Source organism: Mesitornis unicolor, unplaced genomic scaffold (assembly GCF_000695765.1).
Source record: "Mesitornis unicolor isolate BGI_N332 unplaced genomic scaffold, ASM69576v1 scaffold3750, whole genome shotgun sequence".
Lineage (NCBI taxonomy): Eukaryota > Metazoa > Chordata > Aves > Mesitornithiformes > Mesitornithidae > Mesitornis > Mesitornis unicolor.
The window spans coordinates 44,578-66,658 of record NW_010157416.1 but is presented as its reverse complement, the minus strand read 5'-3'; the positions used below and the strand labels follow the sequence as shown (position 1 = coordinate 66,658).

Sequence of the window (22,081 nt, the reverse complement as noted above, 5' to 3'; positions counted from 1 at the left end):
GGTGGATAATGAAAAGAGCTAAAAATAGGCAGCTGCAGCCAAGAAGCGCGCAGGACAACAGTGCCACTCGCTGGCAAAGCAGCGCGGGTGGCGCAGCCGTCGAGCCTGCGGACGCAGCCGCCGCGCTCGGCCCCCTCGCACCCCCTGCGCCGCTCCAAACACGTGCGGCTCCTCCACCTGCCCCGATCCACGTGGAGTGGGGAATAGACCCGGCCCCGGGCATCCCCGCGGCCGTGACACCCGGATCCTGCGTTGCAAAACCGGAGGCGGTTCGTGCCAAAACACCCGCGCTCGGCCCCGCTGGCGTTGCCTTGCCCCGACCCAGCTGCAGCTGCGCTCGGGGAAAGCAAAGGCCAAGGCTGCCTCATCCTTGCCTGGACCCACTTTCTGGCACGCCCAAAGCCTTACCAGGAGAGGTGACAGGGTTGTGAGTGTCCCTTGGTGCTCTCACCACACTGCAAAGGAGCCTGTCCTGTCCCGCAGTGGGAAATCTCCCCATTCCTCCTCCCAGCATGGGGCCAGTGGGACGGAGGCTCCCAGCTCATGTTTCACCATTTCCATGGCCTCTCCCTGAAGCTGTGGTGGCACGGCTGGCCCCTTCGCCCCCTCTGCCAAAGCCGGGCTGTGTGATGCCCCCATTGCGCCACCCACCTTCTCCATGAAAATCAGAACTCCCCATCTGATGTGAGACCTTAGTTCATGCGTGTCTTTGCCACTTTCTTCCCTGAAAAGCTTGGGGGAACAAGACAAGGGGACCCTAAGGGAGCTCGACTGAGGTGTCTGACCACAGCAAACAGCCCTGATATGCTCTGATGCCACCACGATGAGACACTTACAGGCTCCTGCTCCGTTTCTTACGGGAGGTCTCGTCCCCTTCGTCACAGCTGCATTCGGGTTCAGCTCCGCTCAGCTGAGGGGGAACAGAAAAACAGCACCTGCATCATCATGGCATCCCCTGTGGTCCCCGCACCCGTGCAGCCCAGAGCCTCAGCGTCCGCAGGGCTCCTTCCCCACCACCACAGCTGGCATTGGCAATGCAGCGGGGACAAGCTGTGGGACAAGCTCCTCTTGGCTCTGGCAGAGGAACCTGCCTGCCCCCACCCATTCTGTGCTACCTCCAGTCCACGGTGTCGCTGGAGCATGGGAGGAGACCCCCAGCTGGTAGCCCAGGTATCCCTGCGAGTTCAAGATGCTGACAGTGATAGCTCCTATGAGGAGGACACCCACACTCCTATCCTGATACTTCTGTTTCTGCTGTCTTGAGTGGATGCAGAGATCCCTCCCCAGCCCGCAGAACCAATCAGGGGTCCCCCACCAGTCCTCAGGCAGGAAAATTCAGAGCAGTTCAGCCATAATTGAAGCACATTATGGCAGTCTCCAAGTCTGAGGAGAACCCAGAAGGCTCCATTCCCTGACCACTGCCCCAGGGTGGCCAGGGCAAACCAAGGGGACCTCGGCAAGCGCAGCCTCCAAGCCATGAAGCCTGGGGCCAGGCATGGGGACCCCTGGGACCACGAGGTCTCAGTGGCTTTAGTCATTCATCCATGACTGAATGAGACTGGAAGATGCTCGCAGCCAGCCCCGCATCCAGCTTGGCCCTGCACCAAGCCCAGCCCCGCGCTGCCAGGGGCTGCAGGGCGCTTTCCAGGATCGCCGCCCCGCGGCCGTGCCGTGGGAACCCGCTGCACAGCCCCGCAGCCCTGGCCTCAAGGCTTTTGACACTTCCTTCCATTCTGCACCCAGGTTTCCGGAGTTTATCAGCCCCAAACAATGCAGCCCTTGCAAAGCACCTTCCCCCAGCAGATAGGGCCCCGGCAGGCGGGCTGGCCGCGGCGACGAGCAGCCGGAGCACGTTTCCTGTCATTGTCCGCAGAGGCTCCACCGCACTCGGGGACAAAAGGCAGCGGCAGAGCTCGCCCCAGGAGTCCCCATGCTCCCGGCCACAATGTGCTCTTAAAACAACCACCTCCCAGCCCCACCACGGGAAGGAGGGGAGGCACACTGGGCATGATGGTGTTAAAAATGGACAACAAAATCAGCCCCTCTGAAGGATAACAAACAACACCTTGGTGGATGCTGTGGCCCGGCCGCCGAAGCCACTGGGTATGAGTATCACCGGTGCTCAGCAGCTTGGTGCTGCTGCTGGAGGGGATCTGTATGGGAGCTGCACATCAGTGCACTGCTCTTGAAACCCCAGAAGGATTCATTGAACCCAGCCCAACAAAAGCCCCTCAAACGTGCATGCAGGGGGATTGCAGTAGCCCAAAATTCCATGCACGTGGTGGCCCAGCACTGTGCTCGGCTCCTCTGCCCACTGCGGCCCCTAGGCAGCCAGAGCAGGAGGCAATGGGGCAGGAGGGCAATGGGGCAAGGGGTAAAGCACCCACACAGAGCCAGACCAAGCTGCTCTGAGGGTAGAAGCAGGAGCACCAGGAGGTCCAGCAGCTGGCATGGGCTGCCCTGGTCCCTGCTCCAAAAACACCCGGTCTCGCTTGCATCCAGAGCAGTTTAATTCAGGAACAGCTCAGTTTGCCTCTGCTGAAAAACACCCACCCAGACCAGCCCAGGAAGCTCAGCTGGGGGCTCTGCGGGGCAGGAGCAGGGTCTGTTCCCCGGGTGTCCCCCCAGCAGTGAGCACGCAGCCCGCCGGGTCTCAGCCAGCGCTGCAGAGCTGTGTGCTCCCGGCTGCACACACAGCGGCACTGTGAAACCTCTTTCCAGGAGACTTTGTCACTGGCAGCACTAAGGGGACACTCACCAGGTACTGCCACCACCTCCCTTGCATCTGCACCAGGCAGCGTGCGTGTCCCTGTACAAAGGTGGCCTTTCTTGATAGGATGTGGAAGGGGGTCTGAAACCCCCAGCCCACAATTGCTGGCATCAGCCTCTGAGTTCGGGCTACTTTTTTGCACAGCAGCCCCATCTGACCAGTCTGGCAGATCTGTAAGGGTTGTCATCAGCTGGACAGGGACCATGAGCCCAAAAAGTGCTCCAGGAAACAGTATCAGAGGTGGCTTTTCAAGCAGTGTGAGCCTGGCAGGAAGAGGGTTAACCCCATCACAGGTTTAACCCCATCATGCAGGGCTCTGTACCAGCCCCTCCTGCCAAGGAGCCAGCTACCATAGAGCAGCACACAGTGTGGTCCTGTGCCTGGCAAAGTGGTCCCGAGCAGCATGACATGGTCCTGAGCTGTTTGAGGAGGTCTTGAGCCATGCAACATGACCCTGAGCGATGCAGTGTGGTTCTGAGGCAAGCAGTGCAGCCCTGAGCAGAGCGGTACCCACAGCTTCTGGCAGAGATGGAGCTGGCGTGAGCACAGGCAGGCAGTACAGGGTGCTGGGCCAGCACCACAGGAAGGCCAGTAGCCACCCACAGCACCCAGGCAGGCTTCAGCCAGGGAGAATGGGGCAAGCAGCACTTAGGATCATAGAATGGTTTTGGTTGGAAAAGACCATGGAGTTCAACCATCAAACCAGCCCTAGGTCCACCACTGCTCACACACAAATCTTGGCAATGGCACATCGATTCCTGCAAAAGCACAGCCAAGGCAAGCTCTGCTCCAGGGGAGCACCCCAAACCAGCCCCATGCACCTCTCCCCACCAATCTCAGCAGACAGTGGCTCTCCAGGACATGGGACCTTGCAGGATCTGATGAGAGATGCCCACCCACAGTAGCAGCACACTGCCTCTGGGTGACATCCCCTGGGGGCTAAGCATCTCCCAGAGCTGACTGCCAGTGGCTGGGACCTTGCTGCCCCCACCAGATGCCAGCCATGGAGAGAGGGGCCACATGCCAGGACACCTCCACCCCAGGAGCTTCCCCACTGCCACAGTCAAGCAGGAACTGGCCACCCCATAGAGCCAGCACCATCTCACATACCTTCCTGTGGCCCGAAAACAGCAGGGTGAGCTGGTGGATGGAGCCGCCGTTTTTGGCGAGCTCTTTCTTGAGGGTCCTGGGGGAGGGCAGGGCCCAGTGGCCCTTGGTGCCCTGGCTGTCCAAGCAGTTGAGGGTGGTGTCGGAGGTGAAGCAGTGGCTCTTGGCCTCCTGCAGCAAACTGCCCTCGCTGTGGGTCCGGCGCCGCAAGGAGCTCTGCACGCTCAGCGTGTAGACGGGCTGACAGCCCGACGTCTCGATCATGCTGCTGCGCTTCATCTCATTCCTCTCCAAGTAGTGCTCGTCGCTGTCCTCCTCCTCATCTTCCTCATCCTCATCTTCATCTTCCTCCTCCTCATCCTCATCCTCACCGTCTGTGGTGCTGCCTGCCATGCCGGCCACGCTCTGGCTAAAGGTGCTGTCGAGCCGCAGCTCAGGGATGACGAAGGCTGGTAGGGAGCTGGGCTGCTCCTCTCCCTTCTCGGTGGTCGCTGGCTGCTTTTCTGCCAGCAGAGGACTCTGGGTGGCTCCTAGAGCTTCCCAGGGCTTGGCTGAAGTTGGTGCCTCTGCAGCTGGAGGAGCATCACCCGCTGCTGCCTTCCCATCCTCCGAGTGCATCTGCCCCGGTTTCTCAGCGTCCGTCTCCAGCATCTGCCCAAAAGAGAAGATAAAGAAGGATGAAGGCAGAAGCACCCCAAAATCTCTCAGTGGTCACCTCCCTGGGGAGCCTTTCTGTTCCTAACACCCCAGTGAAGGGGTGGCACCAATCCGTACAGCTCTAAAGGTGCTCTGATGGGGTGGGACAGCATCATCCCCACATCCCCAGGTGGTGGCAGGTGGCCCATCACCTCCACAGCACCCAGACCTGATCCCTGGAGCACCAGGTTCCCCTGTCAGCAGCAAGCTGGTATCTATGGGGAGGAGTGGGATGGGGCCACCAAGCCCCAGCCTCCAGCACCCAGCAGCACCAGCAGGTTTGGAGGAAAGCAGGAGGTGGCAGATAGCTCAGCCAGGCTTGGCTCTGGCCACAGCACCGGTAACATCATCCTTACCCCGATGGCTCCCCTGCAACTCTGGGAGCTGCTGGGGGGGCTCAGCCCTGCAGAGATCTTCCCTGAAGTCAGCTGAGAAAAGCAGCAGCTCTCGCCCGGCAGCTCCGGCCCCTCCTGCGCCACATTATTAAACGCAGAAGGGAAGCGCCGGGCTCTGCTCATCTGCGGTTGCCCAAGCTCAGCCCAGCCACGGCCACGACCGGGTGCCCTGGCTGTGGGGCTCCCCACGGCCGCCCCACTGTGCCCTGCGCAGATGTGGCCCTGCAAAACCACAACCGCTCCTACCAGCCCCTTTCAGCCTTTTTAAGCTTTCGGAGCTGCTTTTTTCTGTCAGCTTTCCTCTGCAGCAGGGAAAGGCCTGAGCAAGCTCTGCCCTTTCAAAGGGAAAAGCCAGGAGTAGCTCAAGGGAAAAAAACCCTCCAAGGCTTTTTTGTAAGCAGGGGAAGCCTGTGATGAGCCCCCTCTGTCAGAGCTGGGTCCTCTCTTCCGAGTGATTTTCCCTTTGCACAGAGCCCATCTAAGCCAAAGGGGCAAAAACAGCTCAGAAGGGGAGAAGAGACCAAACCAGAGAAAAATCATCCCTCTGAGAAGCAATTCCCACCTACACAGACACTGTAGGGCTGGGGTTATCACACAGGACCAACCCCAGGTAACAAGTCACCCAGAAAAACTGTCACTGTATCCCCAGTTAAGATCCAAGCATTTACACGAGTCCGATGGCAGCCAGAAAGCTGGAGCTAACAAAGCCACCACCCCTGAGTGAATTAGGATGACTTCAACATCAAAAAGAGCAGCGGTCCCAGGAATCAACCCATCCAGCCTCACATCCCATTGGGAAGAGGCATCCTGGAGCAGATGGAGCCTGGATCCCCGCAGAGGTCCCAGCCTGTGACAGCAGATCCCTGTGAGCCACCCCGGGACAGCCACCCCGCTGCCAAACACCTCCTCGCCCTGCAGAGCTGGTGCCCATTGAATATAACCCACCACTGTACACAGACATCGGGCTGCAAAAGCTGGTGTCATCCCCGGGAAATACTCTGGGGGTGTTTAAGTCCTGGCTTTGGCACCATCCGCTCTGCACAGAGGGGCTGGTGAAGAGACCATGTGGCACTCAGCAGCACCCGCAGGCACCCGTCTGGGCTAACGGGTCCAAAAAGCTGGCCAGATTCCCAAAAAGATGCTCAAGTCCAGCATCACAGAGGAGTTCACTCATTTCTGCCTGTGCCTTGTTCTTTTTTATTGCACCAAAGAGTCTCCTTACACCTCTGAGCATGTAGAGGACCCACTCTGTCCCCTCCTCAGCCCCATCTGCGACATCTGCCCCGTTCTCAAAACAGCTGGATTTGCTGGGAGGCACAAAGAGAATGCTTGGTTTATGCCATCCTCAGGGCTGTTCCACTCCCCCTTTACTTTCTTGTAAAAAGGGATTGTTTCCAGACTTGCCATGCAAGGATGTTATTTGCGCCAGCGCGTGTTTTAGCGATGCTGTTTATGTCTTATTTGCTTTGCAATCACTGTCATCATTATTTCATGAAATAATTAGAGGAAAAACCCATGCAGCCCTCAATTCACTCCCCGCAAAGCCCTCCCCAACAGCTCCCTATCTGTCCAGTCCTTCTGCTTAATATTGCTGGTTGCCCGCATCAGATAAGGCCCTAGAAGGAAATGAACAGGCTCTTTTAAAATGAGAGACATTTGGGGATTAAATTAAATCCCTGCGCTAATTCAATCAGAGGCTCTGCTGCTCTTCAGTGGCACGGAAGATATGAGCAGGAGCCTCACCATGGAGCGAGGATCCCATCTGAGGTTGAAAGCATCACCGGGGCTGTGAAATCCTGCCCTTGCAGTAAGGATGAGCCGTGGCTGAGCTCTGCTAAACATCACCTCATGGTGGGGGAAAGACAGGGAAGGAGAGCGGCAGAGTAAGAGATCAACAAGCTTGATCACAGCTGGAGGCATCAGGGTACATCAGCATGAAGCTACGGGCCATCCTGCTGTGCAAAGCGGGTTTGGGCCAGCAAGTACAGGGATGCAATCAGGTCCCCTCCTCAGCATCATCACAGCCACAGGGTGGCTGGAGGAGGCAGCAGATGGAGACATGGCTGGTGCTGTCTGAGCAGGGAGGTGAAGGGGACATTTGTCCTTCCACCTCAAGGACTCACCCAAAACACCCCGTGGTCTCGCTGCAGCATGGATCCCTCTCCTTTGGCCATCAGCAGTAGCTCAGGAGCCAGCAGCCAACATCTGGATCTCTCCATCCTCAACATCTTGGTCTCACTGCCCTCAAAATCTGGGTGTCCCTATCCTCAATATGTGTGTTTCCCTGTTCTCAGCATCTGCATCTTCCCATCCTCAACATCTGGGCCTCCCTGTCCTCAATAAGTTGGTCTTCTCATCCTCAACATCTGGGCCTCCCTGTCCTGCACCAGGGAGGCCTATGGACCTCACACTTGACTCTCTCAGTTTCTAGTTCAGACTAAAGTGGCCAAGGCAGCGTGTTCCCCCAAGAAGGGGAAGAGAAAGTAGATGAACAAGCTGCCTCCAAGGACAGCTGCCAGGGGTAACCTTAGGGAAGGAAAATGATTGGTCTGCAACAGAGTCCCTAATATCCATTTCCCCATTGAAAAATGCTCAATAAGCCCCAAAAATGCCAAACATTGCCCTGCCTGCTCCAGCATCCTCAATCTCTGCACCCGAAACCTGCTGCCAGGACTCCCTCTGCCTCTGGGCATCACTCCCCGACTCAAAAGTATTCTTGGAACCAAGGTGGGGGAGAAGCCCTGCAAACTCTGCTCTTCGGTCTGCAATCTCATTGGGTTTTTCTCTGGTTGCTGCTGCTCTGACGAAAGCAGAGCACATTTCAACCAACAGATGTGGGTTTGTCAGTGCGGCCTTGACTTCTCCAGCGTTTCTCTGAATAATGTGCCCTTTCTGGTGGCCCACGGCCGGGACTTCCAGCTGGGAAAACACCGCCAGAGATACGGCACAGCTGTGAGCTGAAGCCTGCACTGGCCTTCCCCCGGTGCAGCCAGAAGAGCCGTGATATGTGGCAACCTCTTAAATCTCCAGTTCTGGGAGGTCAGGGGGTTTTTTGAGGCTCTCAGCTTCTTATTCCCAAACCTCTGCTCCTCACAGTCATGGAACTGCTGTGGCTCAAGTAAAGCCTGGGCAGAAGAAAACTGAATTCAGCCTTTCCTGGCTCCTGGCGTGGATGCTCAGGTTTTGCAATGCACATCTTTCTCCTGTGGCAATACTGGGGAATTGTCGTGGTTTCACTGGGATAGAATCATAGAATCTGTTTTCTATTCAGAAAAGCTCCATTTTTTCAAGGACTACAGCACTCGATTTAGTGGAAATAAAGCCGATGAAGACATTTTGTTGTAGTTTTCAGCCAACACTGGAATGCAGGGATCAAGGTCTTTAGCAGTTTGGGGTTTGCCAGGTGCAGAAGCTGGGGGAGCGAAAGCCAGGGCAGCCGACCCAAGCTGGTCACAGAATTATTCCATACCATAAACATCACATCCACTATAAATTGGGGGGTTTGTTGGGGATTGCCTTCTTTCCTCGATGGTTTATATCCCTGGAGGGTCTCGGCCATCATTCTGCTCCCAAGGACTACTTCCCTACTCGTGACTGTGTATAATTCTGTGTACTTTACATTAATATTGCTATTAATATTAGTTTTTGCACTGTTGGACACTGAGCTGAGCATGAGAGCGAAGGATGTTAACCCCAGGAGGAGTTAATGGCCCTCCTCAGACATGAGCTGCTCTCAAGGGTCACCCCCAGACCACATCAGCTCCATCCTCCATAGAGGAACCTCTCTGGCTCCTGCTGCCCTTAAATCTACCTCTACTCAGAGGTGCCTCAGCTGTCCCCAAAAGCATTTAACTCCATGGAAGTGAGACCAAGTCCCTCTCCAGGGGGGATACCAGAGAGGACGCAGCCAGCTTCACTGCTGGCAGTGCATCCCCTGTGTGGAGGTAACATCCCTCCCCAGGAGGAGGATGTGGGGAGAACAGCACCTACATTACTCAGGGAAACACCAACATATCCAGAGTAGGCTTTTCCCAAAGTGGAAGTAAAAATTACAATTTCATGGTTTTTAGCATGGGAGAAACTGTGCCCAGATCCATCGGACACTTCTAACTGGCCCTGTGAAATGCCACCAAACCCACTGATGATGAGCACCTCGAGACTTCAACAGCGATTGCTAAGAGCCAAGTAAGCACACGGCTACAGGAAGAGGCATCTAATACACAGCACAGGGCTGAGAGGAAGAAAACAAAGCCAGAATCACAAAGCAGAACTACCAAAAGTTGAGAAAATTTTCATGGAAGTCATTCTGAAAGTACTCACGATGAGCATCCCACGGGCAGCTCCGCTCCTCGCCCTCCTTGAGCCGCAGCAGCTCTGTGGAGCCAGCCAGAGCTCAGGGCTCATCGCACAGCAGGGTTTTCTACCCATTCCCTGCTTCATTACTGCATTGATGAATAATTGATACCGAGCAATTAGTGTAACAGCAAAAGCAAGCACGGATGTATAAACCCGAAGAGCAGGATCCAACAGTTCACTGGGGCAGGGTGGCGAGGGTGGATGTGTGCCTCCAATGAGACACCCGTGGGGGTGTGAATGTTCATACCGCCCAAAAAACCCTAGGGGTTTGAAATGTCTCAGAGCCCTGGAAGGAGACGTCCTCCTCCGTGGGAGGAAACGATCCCATATCAGCAGCCTGCCCTCATCCCATTGCCTCATTACTGTCATCCCCAATAGATTGCTCTGCAAATGGGGGCATCTTCCAGTGCTGACTGGGCATTGCAGTGCCGCACTCTGCACTCTGCACCTCTCCCCAGAGCTGCTCTGCTCCCTGAATAAACCAATTAACAGGAACCAACACTTAATTGAGGGTAACAGCCTTACCTGTAGAGGAGGGTGTGCAGGAGGGAGCCTGGTCTGCAGGCATAGCTCACACCAAGCATTTTGGGATTGGCTGCTGAGTGTTACAAACAACCTGGGATGAAAATTCCCCATGCCGCGTACTTCAGCAGAGCCATTGGAGCCAACCCAGCCTTGCTGCCACCCCAGCAGTCCCAGCTCTGAACCCCGACCTCTCCCCTGCCTCCATCCCCACCGAGGTTACAAGCACACCCAGAGCTCTGATTTCAGTGGGAAAGGCTGAATTTACTGGTTTGTCCCCAGTACCAGCAAACAGAGGGTTTCCAAAAGGCTGTAAAAGCCCTGGAGCAGGAAGCCCAGGCTGTCAGCACACTGCAGTGCTGCTCCCGCAGTGAGAGCCGTACACAGTCCAGATTTGCAAGAGATCCTCAAAAAATCCCCATCCCAACATACACCCCCTCGCTACCCCTCTGATATTGCTCATTACCAACCCTTTCAACCCAGCCTGACAGTGAATGGAACCACAGGTTCCCCAGTCCAGCACGGGGGTGTGGGGGGACCAGCGTGGGGAGCAGCAGATGCAGATCCCAAAGGACACCTGCGCTCCTGCCTCCTCCACCTGCAGCTGGAGCCTGGCGAAGGGTGCAGCCCCCAGGTTGCAAACTTCATAAGCAAAACCTACCAAATCTGGGCTCTCGGTTGCATCCCAGCTGCGGGGACCAAGCGAGCGGTGTCTCCCTCCGGTGTCCCCAGCCCCAACATGTGCCTGCAGCCACGGCTCAGTGGATGTGAGCGCAGGACTCGGCTCTGCTGCTGCGGTTATTAATGTCTGTGTTGAGCAGTAGCTGAAGCCGCCCCAGCCTCTCCCAGACACTGCTCCCTTGTGCTATTTACGGCTCTGCTAGCGGTCCCCAGAGGCACCATTACCTGCTGATAAATGTGGATGACCACTCTGCCTTGAGGACAAGCTATGGATCACCCTGAAACACACTGCATTCACTTTGGCAGCTCCCCATCTCCTGCCCTGTCCTGCTCCCGAGCCACACCAAGCCACAGACCCATCCCAGTGCTGCCTGCTCAATGAAACCCTGCTGCAGGCTCGCAGTTGGGTTTTTCCCCAATTACTTTCTGTGGAAAAGGGACAGCTCTGAAGCAGGAGATGCTCTGCAGCAGGAGATGCTCTGCAGCTTGGCCTCTTACACTGCAATCCCCTTGAGCAGCTCTACCCAAACAGGCAGCAACAGGGAGAAAAAACACACAGGAGAATGTACAGTTTTTGTCCAGGGGACAGCCCATGTGTGACCACCGGCCCCTTCCCTTCTCCTGCAAGAACCAGTGCTCTCTCATGACACCCCATAGACACTGGGCTGGGAACCCGACTGCCTCGGTTAGATGTGCCTCCTGCTATTACGCTTTATGGGCCCAGGCAGGCAAGTTGCCCTGATGGCTACAGAAAGAGGGAGAGCACAGCAGTGTGCATGAGCACAGGCGTTTACCGGTGGTCACCTGCACCACAGCCACTGTTCACCGATGGGTCCTCACCGCTGCAGTGGCAAGCTGTGCTCAGCTCCCTGCCAGCGTGGCTTTTGGGCACACACACATCCCCTGCTCCCAGCCACTGCAGGCTCATGGATGCTCTGGTGATGGAGCAGGGAAATGTGCTGCCTCTTCTTCCTTGCAGTGTTGCAGTGGTACCAGTAACGTGAAAGGTCCCTCACCTGGCGTTGCTGGACACGTTGCTGAGCTCAGCTACACAACACCATCACCAACAGCAGCACCATGGCACAGCCACCCCAGCAGCTGAGGTCAGCATTGGTGAAGGGAGCCAGACCCGGTGGGTTTGTGCCCGATCCCTCCACAAGGCCACTGGGCTGGCTGCAGGTCCATGGGACACGGGCACACAGCCCAGGGCTGTCACCACGCTGGGGGTGTCCAGCTGCCTCTGAGACACAGAGTGCCCCCAAGCCCAGCATCCCTGATGCCCTAGAAATGAACCCAGTCACCATCCAAACCTGCAGACCCCCCGGCACTGTGTCCATCATTTTGGTGACACAGCTCCAGTTTGCCCAAGCTGGGCACCAGCTATTGCAGCCTCATCAAAGTGGGTAACCTCAGCAGGGTGAGCGCAGTGGGACTCAGCACTGGAGGCTTGAGAGATGACATCAGGGTCGTAAAAAACCAGAAGAGTGGGAGAGGGGAAGGATCAGATCTTGTCATCAGCATTCAGCCCACAACCCTCAGCATCCTCTCCCTGCCATGGACATGGTGGGGGCACCTCCCTGCAGCGTTATCTGCAAGGGCAAAGCGTTGTCCCCTGTGCAGGATGTGGGAGGTGACAGCAGGAGCCTGAGCTGGTGCATTCAGTCGCCACAGAGCCAACATGAAGGACTCACTCCAACACCATTTACAACAGGACCAGGAGGTCACTGTTGGAAACTGTTGGTGCTGCTGGCACAGATCACGGCAAGGAAACAAGCATTGAGAGAAGAGGAGCTGGCAGAGCAGCTGGTACCAACAGGGCCATGGCCAGAGCTGCTCACAGACCAGAGGAATCCCAAACAGTACCAAAAATAACACCTGTGGGTCCAGAGCCAAATGCACCCCTCCTGCAATGGCGCTGTCAAGCCTTGCCTTGTGGCTCCATTGGGAAGGTCCTTGTTAGCAAACAGGATGCCAAGCCTCATGGAGGGCCAGGAGTCCCCACTGGAGCAGGATGAAGCCATGTCCCCACACATCCTTTGGCTTTGCAAAGATATCAGGCTTCGAGTAACTTTTGCAAGGAGTTACTTGAACTTCAGAGTCTGCCCAGCCACACACACACAGCCCCTCACCAGCAACCAGCCAAAACAGGAGCCATTGGAGTGCAGGAGGGGAGTGCTCCAGCTGAGCAGAGCGTGTCAGTCCTGCCCAGCACAGGCAGCGTCCCCCCTTCGCAGGCAGCGCCGCACCAAAGCACTTCCAGAGCCTTCATTAAATCACAGTGGTGCTGGCCTAAACCACTTAGTCTGTGTCTTTGACCACCTCCTGCAAATGATCTCAACACCACTCCACTCCCCCCGGGCTGCTGGCGCCGCTCCTGCCTGCAACCTCACTCTTACCAGACCTTCTGGGGATTCACACAGACCTCCAAGGGCTTAAAAATGCCTCTGGCCGTGATGGAAGTACCAGTGGCTGCTCGGGCCCCCCTGCTACACCACCACATCCTCCTGCTCAGGGGGGAAAGTGGCTGGGAGAACATCGCACAGCGCCGGAGAAACAGGAGCCGGTGTTTGCCGGAGGGGAGAGGTCTGCTCTCCTAATGGCTTTGGAGTCGGGCTAAGCAAACGAACAAATAAAGCCGGAGCTGCAGTTCTCAGCTGCCTCATCTGCTCCACAGTCCCTCCCGCTCGCTCCTGGCACACATGTGGCTTGAGAGCCTGTGTGGACCGAGCCAGCAGCCCCAGGGCCAAGCCAGCACCTGTCCTGGGCTGGCAGCCCCAGGCACCTCCATGGGCCAGCATCAAGAGCTGGCAGGGCTGGAAACTGAGCTTGGTGGAGCCAGGGCTCGATGCTGAGGGAGATGCTGAAAAGCCCAGTACCCCTCATCCAGCCCCACACGCACAGCCAGGCAAATGCTGGCCTCCTTGGGCTTTGGCTGTGACCCTGTTCTTGGGACTGGAAGCCAACTGATGTGCAAGAAGGGAATGGTGAGGTGGAAGATCAGTCCCAGGAGCCCTTAGCACTCATCCTGCTCACCTGTGCTGCAGGGAATCAACTGAATAAAGAGTCCTTAAATTCATCAATGGACATTTATGATGTGCTTTGAAGCCTCACAGGGAAACTGTAAGATCCCCACATGCAGCCTTCGATGCCCTGGTTGCATCTGGAGCTTGCTCCCATGAAAAAGGGCTACCAACCCAGCAAGAATACAGCTTGGATGGATCGATCCAGGGCAGCTCAAACTGCGGCTGCTGCTTTTTGTTTGCAGCCAGCTTCATGCCTTACTGCTCTGCATCCAACTCCTGTCCCAGCTGAATTAAAGTCAACACATTGTCCTTCTCTTGGTCTATCTTGGTGCCGAGGGTGAGCTACACATGGCACCATGCATCAAGGTCACCAATGTGGCTTCAAGGGTCCCATTCACTCTGATAGTACAGGGACCTCTGGCAGGGATGGTTTCCTCCAGATACTTAAGGGGACAGAGCTGAACTGGAGCCTGACTCAGGGGGACAGCGTCTCTGGTCCTACAGCCTCCCAAATTTACAGTGTTACCAAAGCAGCCTTTGGTTGTCCCCAGAAATAAGATTTTCCAGCCTCAGGCAGAGCAGAACTGTGCTCACTGGGGTGGAACACCACAGTATTTGCTTTACTTTTGTAACCTGGCTCATAGGTCCTGCCAGTCAATGCTTTAACCCTCACCGAGGCAGAATAAACCTCAAGGTTTTCTCCTCCGTTTGAGCACCCTGACAGCACAAGCAAGGTGCTGGGAGGGTGTGTGGCTGGGGTCGGCTGGGTCTCCAGGTGCTGTTGGGATGTGCTCAGCCCTGTCCAGCCTCTCATGTTGGCATCGTGGAAGAAAAGCAGGCTCTGACGAAGCCCTGGGTTTCCTGCATCCCTGGCCATGCCTTCCCTTGTTCTGCCCCACAGCAGCAGAGGAGCGGGATCCTCTGGCACAGATGGGGCAGCAGGTTCCCAGCCCAAAATGGAAGGATTTGGGGCCAAAAACAAAGCAAGAAGGTGCAAATTCCTCCCCTCCTTCCCCATGAAACAGCCACTCGCACTCTGAATACACTCCTGAGCAAAGCACTCCATGATCAGAGAGAAGAGAGTTTCACCCCACTTGTCCTCAACCCAAGTGCTTCTTATGGCCACCCCAATGCCCTTTGGCTGTGCCAGCTCAAGGGTGTACATGGCCACCATCCAAACAGGAGATGACCCAGTGTAAAAAGAAAGGGGGCTGCTGAGAGCAGGGAGACACAGGGGAACAGGGAATGCAGAGGGACAGGGCTGCCTGGGGCACTCCAGGGTGCTCAGGGTGAGGAAGAGGAGGGCAGACCATGGGACAGGAGAGGGGTCACCCATGCTGCACGTGCCAGGGCCAGCACACAGGGGAGCATGGCCACCCCTCCACCGGCAGCTCCATCGTGGCAGCCCTCCCCACACCACCGCTCCGGCCCTGGTTTCAATCATCCCTCGATTACACACTGTTTGCTTTTGTTGACAGCACATTTACTTGCACTTGTCAAGCATGCTGTAAAATAGTGAGAGAAACGGCCCTGCCCTTCCCTACCAGAAGAACGGCCAGGAAGGGGCCGGCTGGTCCCTCCCGGCCACGCACCCATCGGTGGCTCATTCCCAGCACCAGAGCCGGTGCTGCCAGGAAGAGCCGGGGTGCAGGATCGATCCACGCCTGCTCGCACCGTCAGCAGCCACGGGAGAGAGACTGGGGCCAGGCTTTGAAAAGTGCCGAGGATCCACCACCTCCCTTGGGGAAGAAGGGCAGCACGCATGCTGGACTCCCAAAATCCACACCACCAAGTGTCCATAATTATTTAGCTTAAGGATAATTTACATCTGTCAGACACAGCCAGCCATCCTCTCCGAGGTAATCTCAGGTCACAGAGTCAGGAGGAAGAGCAATCAGCCGTTCTGAGTGTGGAAGACACAAAGAAACAAGCAGTGAGAATCAGAGGGTGGTAGCAGGGTGGTTATAAGCACGGTGCTGTGCCACTCATCTCTTCCCCAGCAGCCAAACTGGTTGGAGCAGCTCCAGCCCCTGCTCCGCTGTTTCCCATCTCTTCAATCGTGCTAATGCAATTCATCGCGGGGCCGGGCTGGAAACAGGAGCAGTGCAGCGATGCAAGGTTAAAAAAAGCACCGCGCTCTGCGCAAATGGTCATTATTCGGCCAAGGAGGCAGCCTCGCTAACTCGATTAATTCATAAAGCCGCTCTCGCTATAATCACATTGTTGCTCCTCACCAGCCCCAGCCCACCTCCAGGCTCCACGCCTCCCCATCAGGGGACGTTTGTCACCAAGCTGGGTCACCCTGGCGATGTGTTTTGCAGATCCTTGCTCAGCACAGCCAAGGGGTAGGGAGCAGCCTCCCAGGGCAGACCCAGACCCAAGGACAAGAGTGGGGAAGGCTTTGCAGAAGGAGAAAATACCCACAGAACAACTTCTGTGACCTTCTGCAGCAGGGACAGGTTTACCACGCAGTCAAGTTCAGCCAAGTCTCATAGTGGCAGCACAGAAGCCACTGGAGCTCCACATCCACCACATCTCTTGGACACCAGGGATGGAGAGTGGGACTGCAGCAACAGCCACAGTTATCCCTGGAGCTCCTCATGGACCATCCCAGCTGCATCCCTCATGGCTTTCTCTTCCCACATCTCCAAAGGTGCATGGATGCTACATGCACCACACACTTGAGTGTCCCAGAAACCAGCAGCTTTGCTCTAAAACTGGCTGCTCTGAAGGCAGTGTCCATGCCAACACACGGGTGCATCCTCCAGGCTTGACACTGTCCCCCCACGAGACACTTCTGGAGGTGGTGACAGCCCTACAGAGCCGTGTCCTTGAGCCAGAAGTATCTCCCCACCCTCAGTGCTGCCCTACCCAGGCATGGCTCAGGGTACCTTAAAGCACAAGAGGAGCCATCCCAAAACCCAAAATCTCTCTGATTTCCCACAACTCCAAGAATTTGGCACCATACAACTTTCACCCATCAGTTCAGCCAGTCCAACCCCTCCTTTCCAGATGTGACCATCCCACCGGGGATCCTCTACCCCATCGCAAACCATCTGTTCTGGGAAGGACTCGGCATTAACAGCAGCATTAACACATTGGAGGGAGACCTTTTCCCAGCTCACACGCTGGTGCAGCAGCCACAGAGGCTGCTGAGGAGCTGCTCTCTGCTCAGACACTGCCCCTGTCTCCAGCTCCAGTGCACAGCTGGCACATGACACCACAACACACCACACATCTCTGCCTGGCACCACGGCTGCACCGGCCCTTCGCTCCTGTTGCACGGCAAAGCCCGCAGACCCTCAGCTGGGCTTCAGCTGTGGCAAGATGAGCAGCCTCTTGCCAAATTGGAGCAGTTTTGAAGGCTCTGCAAATCAGATTCCCGTCTGGAGCAGAAATCAGCCAGGCAGAGGCTGCTATTTCCAGCTTTGTCTGTTCACAGACACTGTTCTGTTTCATTAAACAGCCCTACTATCAAATGACTTGTAAGCAACAAGCAAAGCTAATGGATCGCTTCTCCCTTGCAAAAAGTGACTGATTTTCCTCCTGTTGCACCGGCATCCCCAGGGACGTCTGCCCGACAAACCAGCTGTGGCACAGACTGGTCACAGCAGCCAAAACCACAGCTCACCCATGTCAGGCTTCTGCCCACGGCCACCCACCCTGCCCCGAGCCTGCGCGTCCACTGAGCATCCTCACCTGCCCACTCATGAGCTGCAGCCTCATGCGGGGCTGCTGCCCCTTCCCCGTGCTGTTGCTGCTTGCAGTTGAGGATTGGGTTTGCTTTAAAACTGCAGCCTGGGCAGTTTATACCTTGCTGGGATGGGGAATGGTGCTGTGAACTCAATTAAGTGCCTGGTGGTTGCTCTCATGCTCCTTTTCTCCCTCCCGCCCTGCATCCCACCAGTGGGATTTCCATCAGCTTTGGCAAGCCAAGACACAAGCCCATTGGCACAACCTGGGGCAACACTGGCTCTCCATGGCACACAGTGAGCCGCTCTTGACTACTGAGGCACAGAAAAGCTTTGGAAAGGTTTGGGTTGTCTGCTAGGGTATTTTTTCACCTGTACAGTAGCCAGGCCCCTTGAATAGCACAGGGAGCAGACACTGCAGGGCTTTGCAGACAGCCAAAACCAGAGATAGTCCTGCACCCTACCCCCACAGCCTGGGGTGGGGAGGGCAAACAGCAACATCACCCAAAAAGCCAAACACACCCTGGAGCATGTATCATGGTGGAGAGCTGCCAAGATCCCGCCCTTTTCGGATGCTCAGGTGTGAACGTGTCCCTGCACAGCATTGCCCCAGCCTGGGACCCTCTGCTGTGCCAGCAAGCCATATGGCAGGGAAATGAGAGACATGGCAGGGTCTTGTCACCTGAGTGAATTTGCTGCCTGGGGCTATTTGCATTTCTAGAGGTTTGGTTGTTAACTGGGTTCTCAGGCTTTTTCTGCTGTTGCTATTTTAGTATGTCTGAAACGTGCAGGAAAAGGAATCCGGAGGCTCTGTCTCCTGCGGAGATGTTTGTGCTGACCCAGTTTGGGAGGCTGCACAGCAAAAGCCACATCGCTCTGCCTCTGGATCCAGGAGCAGCGCAGCCGTCTGCTTTTGCCCACGTGTAGGGCGACAACGAGTCGCCTGCCTTCACACCAGACCAGACCACACACCAAGGCTGTATCCACACATTGACATGGGGCAGGAGCTCCTCCACCAGCCCAGTGGGGTATCTGGGTGGTTTAAGCTCTTTAAACACTCAGCACAGCGTGTTTCTCTTCTCCCAGAGCAGGGGGTCACCCACGATGGTCCGAAGCCAGTCCCCGAGGGACGAGATGACTCCAGCAGAGATTGCCACTGTCCCAGACAGCTCCTCGGTGGCAGCCCCAGCCCCGAAGCCAGGCAAACAGGAGATGTTAACTACACCCACGCAGGGCAGGGCAGGCGTGCCTGACGGTGCTTCAAACCCACCCCACACACACATTGCTCTTGCCAGTGCTACTGAGACAACACTCTGGGGCCATCCTGCTGGGAAAAGAGCTGGGGCTGCCTTGCTAGGTATGAAAAGCAGCACTCATCAAATGACCTTTCAGTGCTTTGAGGCCATCTGTGGGGCTCAGATCAAATGCTCGAGCCCATCTGAGTGCACAGAAGGGGCAAATCTCCGCACCGCTGCTCCCATGACCTCGGCCTTTTAATCAGGACCCAGAGATCACGGCTTGAACCTTTCCGTCTGCATTCAGTCCTACTCTGGGGCTGAGCTCTTGGCGCAGGCTGCACACCGGGCTGCGTGGCCTCAGCTGTCCAAATAGAGATGCTAGGAGGCATCAGGAGCAGCCCGCTCACTGGAGCCAGCCTTGACTGGAGTCGGCAGATGCAAACGCAATAATTGCTTCCCCGAGCAGGGCAGGAAGCTGCAGATACAGCAGTACATTAATACAAACTCGCTCCTCACCTGGCAAAAACACAGCTTCCAGATCAGCTCTCCTGGCAGGAGCATCACCGGAGCAAAGCCCCCTGCTGCAGGCAGAGCCCTGCCATGCTCCGAGCGGGGTTTTCGAGCTCCCGAATGGGTCGCTTACCTTGTTCTCCGTAGGAGCCGATGCCGGATGTTGCTGCTTGGTGATGTTCTCAGCCAGACACCAGCAGATCCTCTTCTTCTGCTCCTGGGAGTAAGCCTCCAAACTTAATAAGCACTCCGACTTCTGACGTAAAGGAAACACAGGCAGAGAGAAGGTCATTAGCTGCGTGTCGCAGGCCCCAGCTTTGTTTGCAAACTACTTGCTTCCAACACACTGCATCAGATGGATGGGAGTATAACAGGAGAGCTCGCACCCGTGTCCTGCGCTCTGAAGGGAAAACAGACAGGAAACCGGCTTCACACTGAAATCTCCTCCAGACAGAGGACAAACGGCTGCTGCGGTGCAGAACAGCAGATTTCTGCTTTAATAAGCAGGAGCAGAGCGGTAAGGCACGGGCAGAGCACCAGCAACTCCGCACCCTGTGCCACCAGAGTGGAAACGCGCCTGTTAGGCTAATCCAGGGGCTGGAAATCGCTCTTTGCTGTATGCGAAGATGGGAACTGCTGAAAACCAGCACCTCTGGGCCGGGAGGAAGGCAGACCCCAGAGCAGACCCAGAGCAGTCTCACCTGCTCTGCTCCTTACATACAGAACCCAGCAGGGGCTGTTTTGGGGAGGATGCTCCAGCCCTGGTCACGCACTGCCTGTGAGCAGCATGAGGTGAGGAGGAATTGAGAGAAATGATGGGATTATGCACATTGCACTTTAAAAAGGGTCTAAAAATGCCATGGCTGGATCATCACGTTCTGTAGCCAAATATGAGAAGGAAAAACTAAAACCAAAAAGCAGAACTTTAGGACAAAACTGTGAAGAAAATAATAAAAAAAAAAGCGTTTTCCACTAAAGGGCATGAATAAAGCCTTTCATTTCCCCCTAGGATTTCCTTCCAGAAGGGCAGGTCTCCGCTAGCCTGATTTTCCCAGAAGGGTCAGAGAGAACTAAGGAACTTCCAGCTTTGTGACTCCAGAGACACAACACGACCAAAAGGGAAACGCTTTTTAGTCACACCATTTAAACCACTGTTTTCATTGGACGCTAATTCATTCACATTTAATCCAAAATCCCTACTAAAGCGGTAAATAAACCAATATCCCACATCGCCACTAGAAAAAGAGATCTCTAGTTCAGCCCTTCGCCCCTCCAAGGAGACTTCCAGGAAAGAGGGAGTGGAGCATCTCCTGCTGAGGAGCGGCTGAGGGAGCTGGGGCTCTTGAGCTTGGAGCAGAGGAGACTGAGGGGTGCCCTCATTCCTGGGGATCCATTGGGAAAGGGCAGTGTCAGGAGGAAGGAGCCAGGGTCTGCTCTGGGATGGCCAATGCCAGGACAAGGGGCAATGGTCCCAAGCTGGAGCACAGGAGGTTCAAGCTGAAGATGAGGCCAAACTTTGTCAGTGTGAGGGTTATGGAGCATGGCCCAGGCTGCCCAGAGAGGTTGTGGAGTCTCCTTGTGTGGAGACACCCAAAGCCCTGGCCGTGTTCCTGTGTGACTGCTCTGGTGATCCTGCTCTGGCAGGGGTTGCACTGGGGGAGCTTTTGAGGTCTCTTCCAACCCCTGATAGTCTGTGATTCTGTGAGAAGGTTTGACCTTTCTTATGTCTGGACACCACCACATCTATTCCTACAGCAGAAACAGGCTTAGTGAGCACTACCACAGTGGAATCAAGGTTTGTGATGCAGCGACACAAGGTGGCAAGGACTCTCCCTTGCCCCCCAGACCCTGAATTGCAGTGATGCTCTGAGCATCCCCTGGAGCATCACAGTGCTTGTTCTCATCCCAGACATCTCCATCTCCCCCGGTCCCATGCCAGCCAATAACCAGGCTGCACCACTGTGACACCCCTGGGAAGTACCCAATCGTTCCTGGTCTCAGAGGAGAAGACAGGGACCAATCTGTCGGGCTGGAAATCCCAGCCGGCATTTCCCTGCCCCACACTTAAAGGCAGAAGCAAATAACAGCAAGGACACAGCAGAGCCTAAAAGACCTCAGTGCAGCTGCAAGGAGCCCAGAGCCCACAGCGATGCTGCAACCACTGCACTTCCCCTCCCCAGCAGGAGGCTTAAAGCAATTCCAAGGGCATCTTGGAGCCTCTTGCTCATGACGGATGCGCAGCTCACCTACCCCTGCTCTGCAGCCCCTTGCTGATTCAATTACAGGCCCCATCTCTTTGATTGAATTTATCATAAAGCGATGCTCAGCCCACGCTGGCTGTTGAGAGCAAAGTGCCCCTCTCCCTCCCACTCAGCCAGCGAGACGCCCGGCCCCGGCAGCCTGGGAATATTGAAGCCAGGAGAGGAGATGGCCCTCTGGTCCAGAAGTCAGAGGAGAAAGTCAACCACCTCAATGTGTGCCCTGGGTATTGCAGGCAAGGCTGAGGGGGAACACTAACAGCCAAAATTACATTTATTCAATCTGCACGTATTTTTCTCTGCTACAGCAGCAAGGTCTCAGTGCCTTATTCGTTCACAGTGATATTTAACCTCTCCAACACACATTTCCCTGGGGAAGAGCTCTGCTTCTTCCTCTTCCATTAACCTGTTCCCCTCAAATAATGTGCAACTGTGTTGTGGACAAAACCAGCCCAACCCAGAGGGGCTGAGCACCCCCGGCTCCCTCTAACGCACAGGATCCTGCTCAAAAAGTCCTTCAGAATCCAGCCAGACGGAGAGCAGACACAGCTGACCATTACATGGGATAAAGCCCTATCAGTGGCACCAGCTCCTGCTCAGTTTGGCAACCCCAGGCACCAGGAAGGTGGGCAAACACCGTGCCCACACCATGCCCCATGCACACTGCCTCGCTCAGGGCTCACTCTGGGAACCAGCCTCCCCGCTATTGTTTTCATTCAGGGAGGCTGCCACTTCGCCTGCCAATATTTACAAAGAGAAAACAGGGTTTAATCTCGCAGCGCTGGGAAAGGAGGATGCAGATGGCGTGAAGGGGGCGTTTGCGACCAGATAAA

General features: G+C 55.9%; 1 protein-coding gene across 1 annotated transcript in view; it reads right to left on the bottom strand.

The window, feature by feature from the left end:
* Nucleotides 1–18: 18 nt before the first annotated feature.
* LOC104537081 (regulator of G-protein signaling 3-like) overlaps nucleotides 19–22,081 on the bottom strand; it is a 62,223-nt gene continuing 40,160 nt past the window's right edge. Inside the window, exons 18-22 of the mRNA XM_010179868.1 lie at nucleotides 19,080–19,246; nucleotides 6,191–6,275; nucleotides 3,881–4,528; nucleotides 837–910; nucleotides 19–247 (exon numbers count right to left, since the gene is read on the bottom strand). Of these exons, the coding sequence (XP_010178170.1) occupies nucleotides 19–247; nucleotides 837–910; nucleotides 3,881–4,528; nucleotides 6,191–6,275; nucleotides 19,080–19,246 (1,203 nt within the window). The remainder of the gene's footprint in view (nucleotides 248–836; nucleotides 911–3,880; nucleotides 4,529–6,190; nucleotides 6,276–19,079; nucleotides 19,247–22,081) is intronic.